At 42.3% G+C, this 15,832-nt stretch overlaps 3 protein-coding genes and 1 pseudogene across 3 annotated transcripts; all 4 read right to left on the minus strand.

The window, feature by feature from the left end:
- Nucleotides 1–1,303: 1,303 nt before the first annotated feature.
- On the minus strand, nucleotides 1,304–2,195 carry LOC143187667 (uncharacterized). Its single transcript, XM_076391906.1, has 3 exons — nucleotides 2,148–2,195; nucleotides 1,562–1,936; nucleotides 1,304–1,507 (listed from the first exon to the last, which is right to left on the minus strand). Exons 1-3 carry the CDS (start codon nucleotides 2,193–2,195, stop codon nucleotides 1,304–1,306), a joined length of 627 nt encoding a protein of 208 aa, XP_076248021.1.
- A 2,747-nt stretch (nucleotides 2,196–4,942) lies between these two features.
- Nucleotides 4,943–5,713, minus strand: LOC143187668 (uncharacterized; annotated as a pseudogene).
- An 803-nt stretch (nucleotides 5,714–6,516) lies between these two features.
- Nucleotides 6,517–7,597, minus strand: LOC143187669 (uncharacterized). The gene is made up of 4 exons (XM_076391908.1): nucleotides 7,576–7,597; nucleotides 7,363–7,543; nucleotides 6,754–7,321; nucleotides 6,517–6,681 (listed from the first exon to the last, which is right to left on the minus strand). Exons 1-4 carry the CDS (start codon nucleotides 7,595–7,597, stop codon nucleotides 6,517–6,519), a joined length of 936 nt encoding a protein of 311 aa, XP_076248023.1.
- A 7-nt stretch (nucleotides 7,598–7,604) lies between these two features.
- LOC143187670 (uncharacterized) lies at nucleotides 7,605–9,550 on the minus strand. The gene is made up of 6 exons (XM_076391909.1): nucleotides 9,180–9,550; nucleotides 8,924–9,144; nucleotides 8,425–8,881; nucleotides 8,228–8,331; nucleotides 8,064–8,181; nucleotides 7,605–8,022 (listed from the first exon to the last, which is right to left on the minus strand). The coding sequence occupies exons 1-6, from the start codon at nucleotides 9,548–9,550 to the stop codon at nucleotides 7,605–7,607; spliced, it is 1,689 nt and encodes a 562-aa protein (XP_076248024.1).
- Between the last annotated feature and the right edge of the window lie 6,282 nt (nucleotides 9,551–15,832).

The raw sequence follows: 15,832 nt of genomic DNA on the forward strand, positions 1-15,832 counted from the left end.
CCTAATACTATTAGATAGGAACGTACAATTGTAATCAAAATGCGAGGACGCATTTTCTTTCACCCCGGGCGGAATCTCACGGGCCGAGCGAAGTAACAAAATAAACCAAACGAAAAGCTAACGTTAGAAGCGACGCAAACGCGACGAACCAAACGTACGCCGAACGCAAAAGCCAACGTTGGGAATCTCATGGTCCAAGTAAACACGATGAGCCAAACGAAAAGCCGACGCGAGGAAGCGATAAGAAAGAGTATAAAGAGGGGGGCAGGCGAACGCGAGAGTTAGTCCTGAGTTAGACTCTGGTGGTTTTCACGTCAAAATCATTGTCAATAATTGTAACGTCAATTGTGAACGAATAAAAGTTTCTCTTCTCGAAACTTCGTGTGTAACAAAACCTATTTCGATGTTTATAATCTAATAAATATTTATATTATTTTATTCGGGAGAGTCCACAGAATCATTTCGTGCAAAGAGCAACTAAATAACTACTACGGCAAAAGCACAGAAAAATCCCAAAGTTGAAAATTTGTCATTTTTTTCAAAATTGATTTTTTCAAAAACTGGACGTTCTGGAAAAAAACGGTTTGCAGATTCGTAATCAGCACGTCGAAATCTATAAGAAATGTTTATTCACGCTTACAAAATCAGACCCGTGTTGAACAGTGTAATTCAATGCTAACAACGCGTGTGACATTGTCTTTCCCAGGATGAAGTTCAATGATCCTGCCCATGTGCCATTTCAATGGTGGTGCATTGTCATCCTTGACTATTACCAGGGTCCCTGGTCCGAATTTGGCTGTAGTACCCACCATCCATTTGTTCCGTTGTTGGAGTTGATACAGATATGTAGGAATAGAATTGCTTGTATCTACTTATTAGAACGATTGACAAAATATACAAATAGGGACGAGCACGCGACAGAAAAGTACGGGAAATATGCGTATGCGATTAGCAAAAACCAGGTCAAGCGCCACCGTTAAGCCGAAATCCGTCTCGTTATCCGTGAACTAAAAGCCGTTGTCGCAACCGTAACGTCGTGATCAATCTTTCGTATCGTTTTCTGTGTTCGTCTCGTAACTCGCGTAACTCTGACCCCGCGCGCCGCGGGTGCGTCCTTTTGTTTTACGCCGATCGAATGTTCTCACATATTCTCACATATTCTCAGTGTCCTTTTCAAATTCGGTGCGTAACTGCTTGTTACGCGTCGCGGTGTATACAAAAACAACACATACATTCAGTGTACACACACACACACGCGCGCGCGCACGCACACATCAGCGCTCACATCCTACAGATATTCTTTCTACCATCTTGTCCAAAAATGCTGTAACATGTGCTGAAGATGCTGGTATCTAATTAGTCTAGATGGTTTAACATCTCGAAGGTCAGGCTCCGGAAGTGAGGTCAGTACGCCACCGATAAGGAAATGACTGAGAGTTAGAGGAGTAAAATCAGAAGGATCATCAGTCAATGGGCATAATGTACGGGAATTCACGCACGATTCAACCTGTGAGATCATTGTATATAATTTCTCAAAGGTTAAATTAGTTTAGCCAACTACTCGCTTCAGATGATATTTCGCTGATTTTACAGCACTTTCGCATAAACCGCCAAAATGCGGTGCATGAGGAGGTATAAAGTGCCATTGGATGCCTATCGTTGTACAAAAATCAGATATTTGTGTTCTGTGTTTGTCGTTTAATAACAATATGCCTAAATCATTTAACTCGTTACGTGCGCCCACAAAATTGGTGCCATTATCTGAATAAATAGTATTACACTTTCCTCGGCGCACTATAAATCGTCGTAAACAGTTTAAAAATGCTTGAGTACTAAGATTCGAAGCCAGCTCCAAATGAAGTGCCTTAGTTATAAAGCATACAAACACACATAAATACGCCTTTATTATGACTCGTGTAACGTCCCTAAAGCGATGCTACGTTGTCCATGGAAGAGCGGCTTTCTGATGGACGAAAAGTGGGGTTCGTGTGGCGTGCGGTTAAGGAGTTAAAATCCAAAGCTTAGATCTTTCTTAACAATAATTTATTCAGTAAAACCCTATTCTAATTCTAACGTAAATACAATACTAATGCCTATTCTAATTCGTTAAATATTTATAAGAACAAGTTAGGATAATTATCATGCACAGACGAGGTTATGTTAATCGTAATCGTTACGCGATATACTTCTATCATTTATCTCGATAACGCGAGAGTTAGGTTATGTGTCTATGCTTAAAATTCGTGAACAGAAGTTAGGTTATGTGTCTACGCTTTTACATTCGTGAACAAGAGGAATTATGCTGTTATTAATTATTAATCCGTATTAATTGCGGTAGAGGATCCTCTATATTAGACGATACGCAGTGTAAGTGTGTGTGTGTGTGCAATAGATCTTGTCTCGTATGCCCTGGTCGCTGCCAAAGTTATAGGTGGCTATAACCTCAGAGCGGTCTCAAGGTTTCATGAAACATATAATCTTTGCTTGATTGCCTAAGCATCCGTAAGCCCTTCGTTATCTTTTCTACATCAGTCGCTACCTGGGAGAAAAGACTCTTCAGGAGCGGTCTTAGAAATGCGTCCAACTAGGAATGGCTCTAGCGCTTGTTGGCAGGCGATTCGTCTGCTTGCGGCAAGCACGAACTCTATATTAAAGGAGCATCAATTACTATTTGGTAGAACGGTCGCTACCCCTAAAGGAGCGGTCTCGATCTTTAGTATATCAGCTACCTCCAAGATGTCACCCGTACTGCACTTGCTTAGAATCGTCATAGTGCACCTGTCATGAAGTTACTCAAGATTGAACCTGTAAAGGAGCATCGAATACTCTTGATCTCTGGAAAACGGTCGCTACCCCTAAAGGAGCGGTCTCGATCTCACTGGACGAGTATCTCAGCTGCCTCCCAGATCATCGTCTATTCGGAACCCGATGCCAGAGAGAAGTGGGCTTCCTGCTGCTTTCGTAGCTCCTTATATACCCGCCAGTCGGAGTTCGCACATGCGCAGTTGTTCTAATTCTAATGGCGCTCTTATTCTAATAGTGACTGTTTTAATATGAAAACGTACGAAATATGTTATACTTATATGAGAATGTAATTAAAATCTATAGTATATAACGTGTGTCGTAATACAAAAATATCTATTAATAAATGAATGAACAGAATACGCGCTTATATACAATAAGAAGAATGAAATAGAAAGAGATAGACATATTTACACTAAGATGGAGAGAGACAGCGAAGAGAGAGATAGAGTGAAAATAGGAAGAGACAGAGACAGAGTCGTGGGGCGTTACACTCGACACCGAGACTTTTCTCTAGTCGGAAACGGACCTGTAATATCAACCCCACAGGTAGAAGATGCTCTCGAAGGAGTCACTCGCGATGCAGGTGAATCACCCATCGTATAATTTACAGTGTTCGGTTTTACACGAAAGCATCTAATACATTTTCTTAAGAAGTTCCTCACAATCGATCTGCATGAAAGAGGCCAATATTTCCGTCGGATTAATGCAATTACTAATTGACATCCTCCATGTAACAATTGTGAATGTTCGTGAAGAATTATTAAATCTGTTAGCGGATGTTTCGAAGATAATATAATTGGAAATCTTCCATCATATGACAATTTCGCATTAGCCAAACGACCGCCTAATCTAATAAGGTCGTCCGGATCTAAAAAAGGATTTAACGACCGCAGTCTACTAGATTTGGATACTGTTTTTGTTTGCTTTAACACTAAACCTACCGATACTTCATATATTCCTATTCCTACCAAAGCGGGTCAAATGATCCGTCTTTAAAAGGTTACATATATTACTATGTCTAGCGAAAAATATATCAATTAGGCTAATTTGGTACATGAATAAAACAATTTTTTTCAAATAACGATTCAAAATAGTTTATATATTAAATTTAAAAACCATAAAATTAATACAAGAAAAAAATTAAATATTCTTCAATTGAATCTCAAATTTAGAAAACAAATAAATAATATGTTAACTTTATTCATGTTCACCGCATATTTTGTAAATTATTGGGTTCTCGAAGGTACATTTTCCACACACATATTTGTTGCATTTGAAACAGATTTTCGTAGTTTTGTTTTCTTTGCAAAAACCTATTTAGCACCTTTTTCGCATTTGCACACCAGAATCCGAACTTGAATTTGTTGACATTTTTTGTATATTTTCTTTTTCTTCCTGTTACTCATGTTGAAAATCTGCGACAAGTTCTTCAGCTAATTGGAATAAAAATTGTTGTCTAAAGATTTTTTCGCCGGTTGTTTCTGTGTATACAACCCATGAGTTGATTCCAGCCAGGTCAAGAATATTGAAGAACATCTGCGCATGCCATCTTTGCGATTTCGATTTCACGGAGTATTTTCTGGTCATTTGATCCGTCATGTCTACACCGTATTTGGTATTATTGTAAAATCTAATCGTTTCAGGTATACGCTTGCCATGTGTTTCAGTGCTTACAGATTTATGCTTTGAGCTTAGTAGAAGAACTTTTTTGTTTGGCTTACTTTTGTAAATGGTAAGTGAACAATGACTCGATTTATATAGTTTTGTGGAGAAGCGTGGCATACCATCTTTCGCCTGTTTGGCGAATTTTGGTAGTTCTCTTTTGTCCCCGCGGATCGTTCCAACAATAGTGGTTCTTTTTTCTAGTAGTTTTGCAGCTAGTGATACGCTCGTAAAGAAATTATCTGTAGTGACGCTTCTTCCGCATCCTGTGAACGGTTCCAGTAGTTTGAGAACAACGAATTCCCCAAGCGAAGTTGAAGCTCCTCTGTTTTCTTCCTTTCCCAAATATGGAAATCCATTTATGATGTATTTGGTGCTGACATCAGATGCTAGCCAGAATTTGATACCAAACTTATCCGGTTTGTTCGGCATATATTGTGTAAACTTACACCATGCTTTGGTTGGGAAAAGCTGTTCATCGATAGTTACAAGTTTGGCTATTCTTGATGAATTTGTACCATATTTCAGATATTAGAGCAAATTTATCTGTTTGTAAACGCTGGCTTCGTTGACCTCTTTTATCAAACCTGATAAACCGCATAATTTCACAAAAATCACTCCTGCTCATGGTTTTTGAAAAAAAAGCGGGACCCCATTTACTGTTCCATACATATGAAATGTTCAAATTGTTTGCTTGATATGCGCCACGTGCATATAGAAGAACAATGAATGTATTTAATTTTGCAGGAGTAAGATTCCATTGAGTTTCCAATATTCGAGAGGCTTCTTCTTCTGTGCATTTTCTTATGTGCTCCATTACACGATTGTCAATAATCAAAGAAAATGCAGTTCTTACCTTGCCCTTCATAATATTTCGTTTGGCATACGCTGTCGGGCCTACAACCTCCCTAAAAATATTATAAATTGGAGCTCGTCCAGGTGTTGAGCCTTGTTCAATTTCTTGCCAAATTGTACCATCCGCAATTTCAGTACATCGGTCTTCCACATCACTTTCACTTTCTGAACTCGATAACAGTCTTTTTCTCTTTTGTCCTCATCGTACATTCAAAATATTCTCGTCTTCACCTGAGGACTCACATTCGTCCGTAGTGTGAAATGAATCACTATATTGTTCTATGTTATCCACTTCACTTTCAGATAGTTTCTCTTCTCTAAATTCCGAACACTCTTCATCTATGTTATTTATAATTTCTAATGATTTCAAATATCTTGAATGTTTCGACATTTTGGGGATAAGAATTATTAGTAAAATGATGAAATAAGAATTCTTGATTCGCAAAATAGCACTATAACTTGAAATTTTTACTGTAATACTCGCTTGGAGTAGAGTGAAATTGGCTATTCATCCGTCAGCCAACAACAAATATAGCACAATGCAGCAAAATATATCACGCAACAACAAAAATGTCCAATACAGCGGTTTCGTATCACAAGAAATACAAATCAAGATACAGAATCTTTGCACGAGTCAAATGACCCCTTGCGGTAGTTAGGGCAGATTACATATATTTCTCGGTAAAAAAATTAACAAGAGAGTAGTAAATCTTGAGAGATACATTCGATGTATTTTTTAATAAAAGTCGTAAAGGCAAATGGCGACATGATAATGTTATTTTCAAGAAATTCTGACAAAAAGTTTAAAATGGGTCATTTGACCCGTCATGGTAGGTTTAGTGAACTATGCAGTTCAGTCGCAAATGTATCTCTCTATGCTAATTTTAGCAAAACATTTCTCGCATTTTCTAATTCCTTAACATTTAAGAGTTTATCGGAAATACTATTATGTTTATTGCCGACCGGGGGCTTCAAATCCTGTAGTTTCCGTATATTACGTATAAATCGTAAGCAATAGGCAATGACGCGTATTAATCGATTATACGATGAAAATCGCTCGAACAATTCAAATCTTGTATGTGTAGTTCCTATTAACACGCATGGATATTCTCTGCCTTCTGGGACGTTTTCAACCCTTTCTTCTGACTTGGATCAGTAATCATTTCCCTTGGACAGCCAAGACGAACCATACCACTATAATCTCGAATCTTGTAACGCAGCTGGTTGAATACCTCGACAAATGATGTCCGCAGGATTTTCTTCAGATTTAACATGAGACCAAGTCTTATTGGTAGACCTCTGAATTTCCACCGTTCGATTGACAACAAATGTTTTCCATTTGCTTGAAGGAGCCCTAATCTATGCCAATACAATTGTTGAATCACACCAGTAATACTCCTGAATAATGGAAATTTCGAGTGCCTTTTTTACCTTAGTAACTAATTGTGACAATAACAATGCTCCGCATAGTTCCAGACGAGGTAACGTAATCGCCTTCAGTGGGGCTATCCGACTTTTTGCACAGAGTAACCTGACTGTGCATTGACCTTCCGTGTTTATAGACTTCAAGTATATACACGCCCTGTAAGCCTGTTCAGACGCATCACAAAATCCGTGCATTTCAATTCCATGCATCGCACTAGAAATCGCATATCTTGCTATGCTTATTTGATTTAGTAATGCTAATTGATGATGAAAACATTCCCATTCTGTATGCAGGTCTTGTGGCAATGATTCATCCCATGAAACCTTGAGTTGCCATAACCTTTGCAAAATTACCTTAGCCCTAACTGTCGCTGGACCTACTAATCCGAGTGGATCGAAGATTTTTAATATCTCAGATAATATTGTGCGTTTGGTTATGCGGTGCTGAGTAGACGTAGGCACTGAGTATCGCAGTGCATCTTCTTTCACTATCCACAAAAGCCCCAACGTTTTTGAATCCTTATCTTCTTTAATTTCTACCCTTTGTGGACCCTCATCTTCGTTGTCTAAGATCCTGGAGTCGTTCGATGCCCATTTTCGAAGAGGATATCCAGCAGTATGCAAATGTCAGAAATTTCATGTCGTAACTTTCTAGCCTCATCGATACTATTTGCGCCTGTTAGCAAATCATCTACATAAAAGTCTTTTATTATTGCACGACTCGCTGATGGAAAACTAACAGCATGATCTTCACCCAGATGCCTAAGAGCCCTTATCGCCAAAAAAGGTGCGGAAGCTGTTCCATAAGTGACAGTGTTCAATTCGAACGTTTAAATGGGTTGAGTATCATCAGGACGTCATAAAATCCTTTGAAACCGTCGCTCCTCTGGTGCAATGTGGACCTGCCTATACATTTTATCTATGTCTGCTGACAAGACATACTTGTGTTTCCGAAACCGTAATGCAATAGACATTAAATCATCCTGTACCGTCGATCCTACTTGTTGTGCTTCATTCAACGACAAACCTGAACTAGTTTTCGCTGATCCATCAAAGACTACGCAGAGGTTCGTCGTGGTACTAGTTTGTTTAAACACTGCATGATGTGGAAGAAAAAATTGTAATTTCTGTGCTTTGCAATCTGTTATCCGTGTCATATGCCCTAAGTCTTCATATTCTTTCATAAATGTGCAGTATTCTCCTTTCTGGGCGGGATTTTTACAAAATTTACGTTCAAAAGCGTAAAACCGTTTTTCAGTCATAATTCGCGAATCTCTTAGTTCATTAATTTCTAGTTTAAATGGAATTTTGACTACAAATCGCCCGTTATTATCGCGTATGGTTGTCTTTTGAAAATATCCTTTGTTGTAGCTCGTGTGAATACACGTGCGCTTAGCAGCAGAAACCGCGGAGTCTCAATACCTCCGCGCCGAGCTAAGCAAATTCACAAGAATCGGCAAAACGTGACGGCTTCAGCCACCCCTGTTTTGCCTCCAAAAAGAACGCGGATCGTGGATACGATCGAGGAACGCGGTGCACTTTGGTATAGCCTGTCCAGCGAACCACAACGCGACAGTACCAGAGCTAATCAGTGTTTAAATAAAAAGTAGTCAAGTACACGGTGAGTTCTAACTCTTTAACCTGGCCAAGGACCCAATCATCCTATCTCCTTCTCACCTGACGGCGACCGGAGGTAGAGCACGCTTGCTCTCACCAACAAACGGGAGAGAGGCAACAGCTTCACACTCATTGTTAACAATTTTGTATGGATAATTAGGTTCTTCTATAGCCCAAAATTTGTTTAACTGATCTTCGTTTGTTACTAAATGACATTCTAATTTTGGTCTCCCATAGCATGGAAACAAACACATGCCTCCCGCTACTATCCATCCTAATTGTGTCTTTTGTACTGTCGGTAAGTTAGATCCAAAGTTTGTCTGTCCTACACATAGTAATTTCCAAAATAATCCTCCGCTAAGTAATATATCAATTTTCCCTGTTTGGTAAAAATGTGGATCGGCTAACATTAAATTTGAAGGTATAGAAATTACATCTGAATCTATGGCTACATTAGGAAGGTCATCCGTTATTCTTGGAATTACCAAACAACGAAGTGATGTCTCAAATGATGTAACTCGTTAATGTAATCTTGTCTGAGTCCAACTATATACATTACTGACTTTACGTGCTAAACCCGAAAACCTTCCAAAAAATGGATTACAAGATAAGCCTAATTTTTTAACGACTTCTTCTGTCAAAAAATTTGATTGAGAACCTGGATCTAAAAGTGCTCTGCATTTATGTTTCCTACCATGACAGTCTTCCAAGTGAACGATAGCGGTGGCTAATAATACATACAATCCATCTGAGAAAAAGTGTGTACCTGCTAAGGATACACTGGGCGCAGGTACCGACGCAACGGATCTATCTACCTGCTATCTTCTACATGCAAAGTTGTATGGTATTTCTTCCCACATTTCCTACATTGTCCGTGTGAACAAGCTATATTTCTATGTCCTGGTTGTAGGCAATTAAAACACAAATTCAGTTGCCTAACCTTATTACTACGTGCAGCAGGTGTTAACTTCTGAAATTGACTACAGGAAAATAATGCATGTTCCTCGTTACACAAAACACATTTTTCGATTGTTTTAGATACATAAATCGCAATATTTACAGGATACTTGCGCTTAAAATTTGTAGTTGGCTTATACACAGGTTTAGATGGTGCGTGTAATGTAACCGGCTTATCAATAGCAAGTTTTTCCAAATATTTACATTGTGATTCTAAAAATTCTGTCATTTGAGTCTAAGTTGGTTTACCAGTAATATTCATTAGTCCCTTGTCCTACTCTCGTTTAGTTGCAAAATCAAGTTTCGTTGTTACAAAATAAACAATGATAGAACCCCCATGAGTCTACAGGTTCGTTTAAAGATTTTAACGCAAATAAATGGTTATTGTAATCATAGAATAATTGTCTTAGACCTGTATAAGAGGATTTAGTTACAGCCTGCATATCGAATAATGCTTTGATATGATGCTGAATCATTGTTTGGGAATCATTACAACGATTCTTTAAGCCTTTCTATGCCAGTACATAATTAACGTTAGAAAGACCCAAAGATTTTATGGTCCGTGCTGCTTCAGCTTTTAACGAAGAGTTTAAATAATGAAATTTCTGAATATTTGAGAGATTATTATTATTATGAATAAGCGACTCAAATGTATCTCGAAATCTAATCCAATCATCATACGCTGCATCAAAAGTTGATAAATTTAATGCCGAAAATTTAACATTAAAATATGGATCTGCCATTACAGGTGTCGAAACATTTGGAGTCGAAATCAGGCATGCATTTGATCCTTGTGACTGTGTCTTTTCAACGCGTTCTTTTGCCGCGGCAAGAAATCTAAAATACATATTTTCGAAAGATTCGTGCTCCGCCGTATGAGTTGCTTCTAATTCAGTTTCTAATACAATCATTTCAATTTGAGACTGAACTGATTCAAACTTATCAAATAATAATGAAAGCTTTTCCGTGGGATCTTGGAGTTCTCGCATAGAAGCAAAATTGTCCAAAAATTCAAAATACGTTTTGAAGCAAGCGAGTCCGGCTTTAACCTGACCACGTGCCTTGACCAATATTTTCAATGACGCGTCCATAATGTTTATTACTAATAATCACAAGTTAAATCGAGTAAAGGAAAGGAACCTACGGTCATAGACAAAGGAATTTTGGTGCTCTATCTACCATCTCAAGCGTCCTATTCCTTAGAGTAGAAGTGCAGCTTCAGTGTTGTACGTAAGATATTATCAACCTCTTCTCTGATGATTTTGGTCCAGAAAGTCCAACAAAGTAGTGTCTTCAATGTTTCAATGTCCGTCAGTAGTTCCAACTTCCAGGATGCTGAGCGACAAGTCCGTGAAAATAATAGCACATACTTCACAATAAATTCCAGTTCCTGAGTTCACGTCACGTTATCACATATAGTCCGTCCAATTACTCTCAAGGTCCAGAGTGTCACTTAGAATACCAGTATTCACTAAACACAGGTATCCAGCTCCAAGGACCAATGTTTTGAGTGTATCGTTAGATGGTGAACTGGTTCATTAACACTAATGATAATACATGCATGTATTATGGGTTTATCCCTAAATCAAGTGCTGTTACAGATTAATTGGCTACAAATTAGATGAAATCGAAATCCCTTTTTCCTTGGAATCGTCGTCGTAATATGAATAGCCTTACAAGGCGTCAGTCAGTCGCGTAAATTTCTGTAAAAATATATAATAGCCTTGCAACGGTCAGAGTAGACGAAGCGTGTAGATTAAATTTTTGTATGCGTAGTGTCTCCTGATAATGCTAGCCGTGTGAGAATGTCCTTCGTCAGGAGCGCTACAAAAATTGCCAATACCATGTGCAAGCCATAGAGTTCGGTTTCAAGCGGGGATTGTAGGAGAGCGAGAGTGTAAGAACGTGAGAGAGAGTTGAAAAGAATGAGTTAGGGAAATTAGCACATAGATTCACACACACACATTACTGCTTTATTTAGAAGATTCAATAGTGAAGCCGGAGCGGACCCACTCTGGACGCTTTCGAAGGCGCAAAGCTACGACACTCTACGACGAAAAGTCACGAAGTGCGTGTCTAGGGTCCACGAAATTATATTAGAGCCAGAGTTTTTCTGGACTTTGTGTTAAAGTTAAGAAAAGGACTTGATTCCGTTGTAAACAAATTTCTGCTAATATCATTAACTTTATTTACTTTATCTTTGTGTTAATTCTTTGCATCGTATATATATTTTTAGGATCAAAATTAGAAGTTTATAAAAAAAAAGAAATAAGTCGGGTATAACCCAATACAATTGTATTCCTAATCACAATGTGAGGAACAAAGTCTGAAATAGCACTTAAACAATCAAACACTCAGCTCACGAAATCAGGTCCGTACACGGAGAACACTAATTCAACAGTGTCCGCTTCAGCGGTTCGTCCTACCCTTCCAAAGAAACATGACCTAGCGCTGTTTATAACATATATATTTTTACGTATTAGAATTTATTTTAATTATTCATTGTAGTGTACTAAATTGTCGATCTTGTTAAGTGATGTGGTATGAACAGTGCTAATTTCCTTTTCCTGCAGCAGGAGCGGCGAACAGAAACAAAGAAAGAAAGAAAGAGACAGAGAGGAAATGAAATTTCCAATTCGAATTTTAAACAAATTATTGTTTGGTGAGCTGAATATTTAGTTCCACATATCTTTGTTAATTTCAATATCAATTTGGAAACAAGTAAGTGATGGTAGTTTTCTTGATAATCGTCAAGATTGTGGGGACACCCTTATCGGAGCTACCACACACTAACGCGAAAGTATAAACTATTTCACTGTAAAGTTTTGTGTTAATAGATAATGTTTATTCTTCTCTTTAAATGAATCTAAGTTATTACGACTAGCCTCCAATATCCTTTGATCTAATCAGATTTCAATAAAGGGACCTGTATAGGACTAGCTTACCGACGAATCCAAATTTTTGTACCCTTTACCCTTCAAGTAAGGCTTCTTTTATAGTTAACAAAAATTTTGTACTATTACCCGTGCCCCGGGACAAGAGTAATACCGTTCGGGCCCACACCCGGGCACGGCGCGTAGGGGAGGTTCCGCGGCACTCAGCCGCCCGGTGCTCATGAGCTACGCACTTAAAACAGCGGCCCCTTCTATCCTCCGCTGAAGTGCACCGCTGCTGGACATGTCCCGTTTCCAAACAGCGGAAACACTGCAGTGGATGGGGAGCCGGACCGAGGTCCAACCGACCCGCAGTCTACCCGCAGCTATCAGACTGCGGGCAGCCGCGAGTGGGCACCTCACCCACGCCGTGCCCAAAGCTGTGGGTGAGTGGCAGATGGGGCTCATCTTTACTTCACCCCCTGCACACCCGCCCTGCGCCGCAATAGCGTCAGCGGCGTCTTGCGGGGTGACGGAGTCATCCAACCTCGCCACCCGCAGTTCCGCCGACTTCTGGGGCCGGGCAACCTTCACCCCTTTTCCATCCAGGACCGCCCGGAGCCTCTTCGCCAGAGCATCCGCTTTAGGGGCTCCCTCCGGGCCTGGAATTTCCAGGACTATCCCGCCGGTAATCGCTCGCTTTGTCTTGACTTCGGTGATGCCCAGGTCGGCCAACTTAATGTTGGCCCTGGCCACCTTAATGACATCACCGAAATCCGCGCCGGACTCATCCATCACGGTCAGCGCAATTGCTGCCGTTTTTGGGGGCTTTGCCGGCGCACGTGGGGGCTTGCCCTTCTGCCTTTGGCCTTGGGTGGCGCTTACGGGGGGAGCTTTGTTGGCCCCCTTCGGCTCATTTGAGCTATTTTGCCCATCCCGACGTGGTCGTTGTGGCTTGTGCACAGAAGTGGCCTGATCCGCTACCGGTTGCCGGCTCACCCCCTTCCCGACCGTTGACTGGCCCTGTGGCTTCATTGCCTGTGACCACGGCATGGTAGTAGCCTTAGGACCCGTAGTCCCCCTCCGCTCACCCCACACGCCGTCGGTGCCCGCCTGTTAGCAACAGGCATGGAGGAGGGAAAGCACATACCGGGGTCCGCCGTGACCGGTGCCGCTCGTGCGACTGCCACAGTGGGTCGCTTCTGTCCCTCACCGGCTGAAGCCAGAGCCCTCGCCCGTGCCTCCTTCCTTCTCCTTCTCCCGCAACGCCTTAGAGTCTTGGGGTTTCTCCCAACACAGCTTGAGGCTGTGGCATCGTCACCGATAGCGCGGGTGACTTCTGCACCCGTGTTGGCCCCTCGTTCTTTTCAGTGGGGAGGGTATTCTTGTGGACGAGGAGCACTATCTCCGCCCTCAACCCCCGGAACTTCTCCTCTACCAGAGCCTCCATTTTCGACCATAAGACCTCCACAAGAGAGTCGTAGCCCGAGGTCGCTTTTGGTAGAGCGCTGGTGGTTGTCGTTGGAGACGGCAGCGAAGGCGGAGGCATGAGCTCCTCATCTCTTAAGGTCGCCCTCTGTTGGTCCCTGGGGGTTGAATTCCTCCTGTCTTTAGGGGAAGACTCCCTTTCCTGTCGCAGCTTCTCCATCTCTGCCCTCATGGTCCGTATCTCCGCCTCCAGCCGAGCATTCTGCTCTTCGAGCGTTTTCTGGCTGGCGGTGGTTACTGTCCGCTGCTACATTTCTACAGCAGACACGCTTATACTGCGGGCTGCCATCTTCAGCTTGCGAACAAATATCCCCTTCAGGTTTCCAGAATCCGACACAACCCTTTCCACCTCCGACAGCTCTTGGCTGATCATCCCGCCCAAAGAACCAGTATCCTGGCGACAGGGGGCAGGGTACCCTGCTTCTTCTTCTTCCTCTTGTCTTCCCGTCGCCCACCCTCGGCAGCCGCTGAGGGCAATTGCCTTCTGCGACTGCCGGTCGATGCCCCAGATCTCAGGGACATCGCGGACCGATGGGAGGACACGCTGCCTTCGTCGCCGGAGGAAGACTGGGACATCGCCTCCTTGCCCATGTCCCCTGTTTCCCTCTGCCCACTCCCGCCTGCGCCAGGGTTGCTCCAGTTCGGACCCAAGTACTGCCTCTGGGTTCAACTGAGCCGTTCGGCTGCGGGCTCGTCTCCGGGGGTACTGTCTTCTGCATTGACCACTTCTTCGGCCGCTGCAGATCTGTGCATTACGGCTACAGATATGGGCCTGGAGGAACAAACCCGCTCGACCCACTCCTGTAGCCCCCCATCCGAGGATGAGCTGCCCCTCTGATCCTTTGTCGCGCTGTCCTTCGTCACAGGGATATTTCCCAGCGATGAGCTGCGCCGTCTGTTCAAGTCGCCTTGCGACTCCCCCTCCATCCCCAATGTTTCCGTTTGTTTAGACATTGTGGCAGATATTAAGTTCCTCCGGTTCGCCCATCATGGGACCCCACCGCAGTGGGAGTACTTCCCCAGGTAAGAGAAGCCCTAGTTGTAAATGCCAAAACCGAAAAGCGGCTTGTCGGGTGGTCAACCCTATTGGCACCTGGTGACTCTACAGAAAAAATGTTACGAGATAGACCCGCACCATATATGATGCTAAAGGTTTTACGTCACCCCTATCGAGAGGGCGGGTACCCATCCGAAGGACCCCATACCCAAACCTCAGGCTAGACGGCGCGACGGTTTACCCCCCGTCGCACAGGGTATGGAGAAATATTGACGAGGTAATCCTCCATACCTGCGCCCAGTTAAGCTCGCTTCAATCCCGACATAGGCTCCAGTCAGTACCTGGGGAGCGGTTTTTCCACGTTTCGCATGCGGCTTCAGGCGACCTTTGCCATAATTTCAGGACTTACAATTACACATCTTCCACCACAGAGGCTAGGTACAGACTTCACCCAGGTACCCCGGCCTGGGGGCTACTACTCCACCCCTTGGTTAGTCTGTCGGGAATATCCACGAGCCACCGGCCGCAGCCCATTCACCCACCCACGCACGCACACACATACACACGCACGCACGCACGCACGCACACACACACACACACACCCACTGTGTTTGGTCCGCGGGGGCTTTCGCCCCGAGCTCGGTACCGGGACACGGGAGACACGACCTCTCGGTCATGCCCACCGGCCCGGGCCCGGGCCCGAGGCTTCCCCTATCCGCCACCTGGGGACGCGCCACGTAGGGATTCACCTCCCCTCCCATCTGGACAACCAGACAGGTCCGTGGAGAACTTATTCTGTACCTAAGTGTACATCAACTGTTTACTTAGTTCACAAACCGACCAGACTTTTGCCCAGTTCTAAAGCAATAAAGCTATAAACCCAAATGGAGAAATTCTCTTTATTATTTTTTTTTCAATTGCTCACTTCAACACATTTAGTTGTAATATTAATTGTATTATAATATTCAGTCCTAATACTTCATTACTTTTGTTACTTTACTCTCAGTTTTTGTATTGTACTGTACTCTGTTTGTCTTTTTTGTACTGTACTCTGTATATTCTACTGTATTATACATACACTAATTAGTGTATGTTGCTTATAATCTCATAGAGGGTTACATAGCGTGAATAAAAATTTTAAAAAATGTGAAAA

Source organism: Calliopsis andreniformis, unplaced genomic scaffold, assembly GCF_051401765.1.
Source record: "Calliopsis andreniformis isolate RMS-2024a unplaced genomic scaffold, iyCalAndr_principal scaffold0133, whole genome shotgun sequence".
Classification (NCBI taxonomy): Eukaryota; Metazoa; Arthropoda; class Insecta; order Hymenoptera; family Andrenidae; genus Calliopsis; species Calliopsis andreniformis.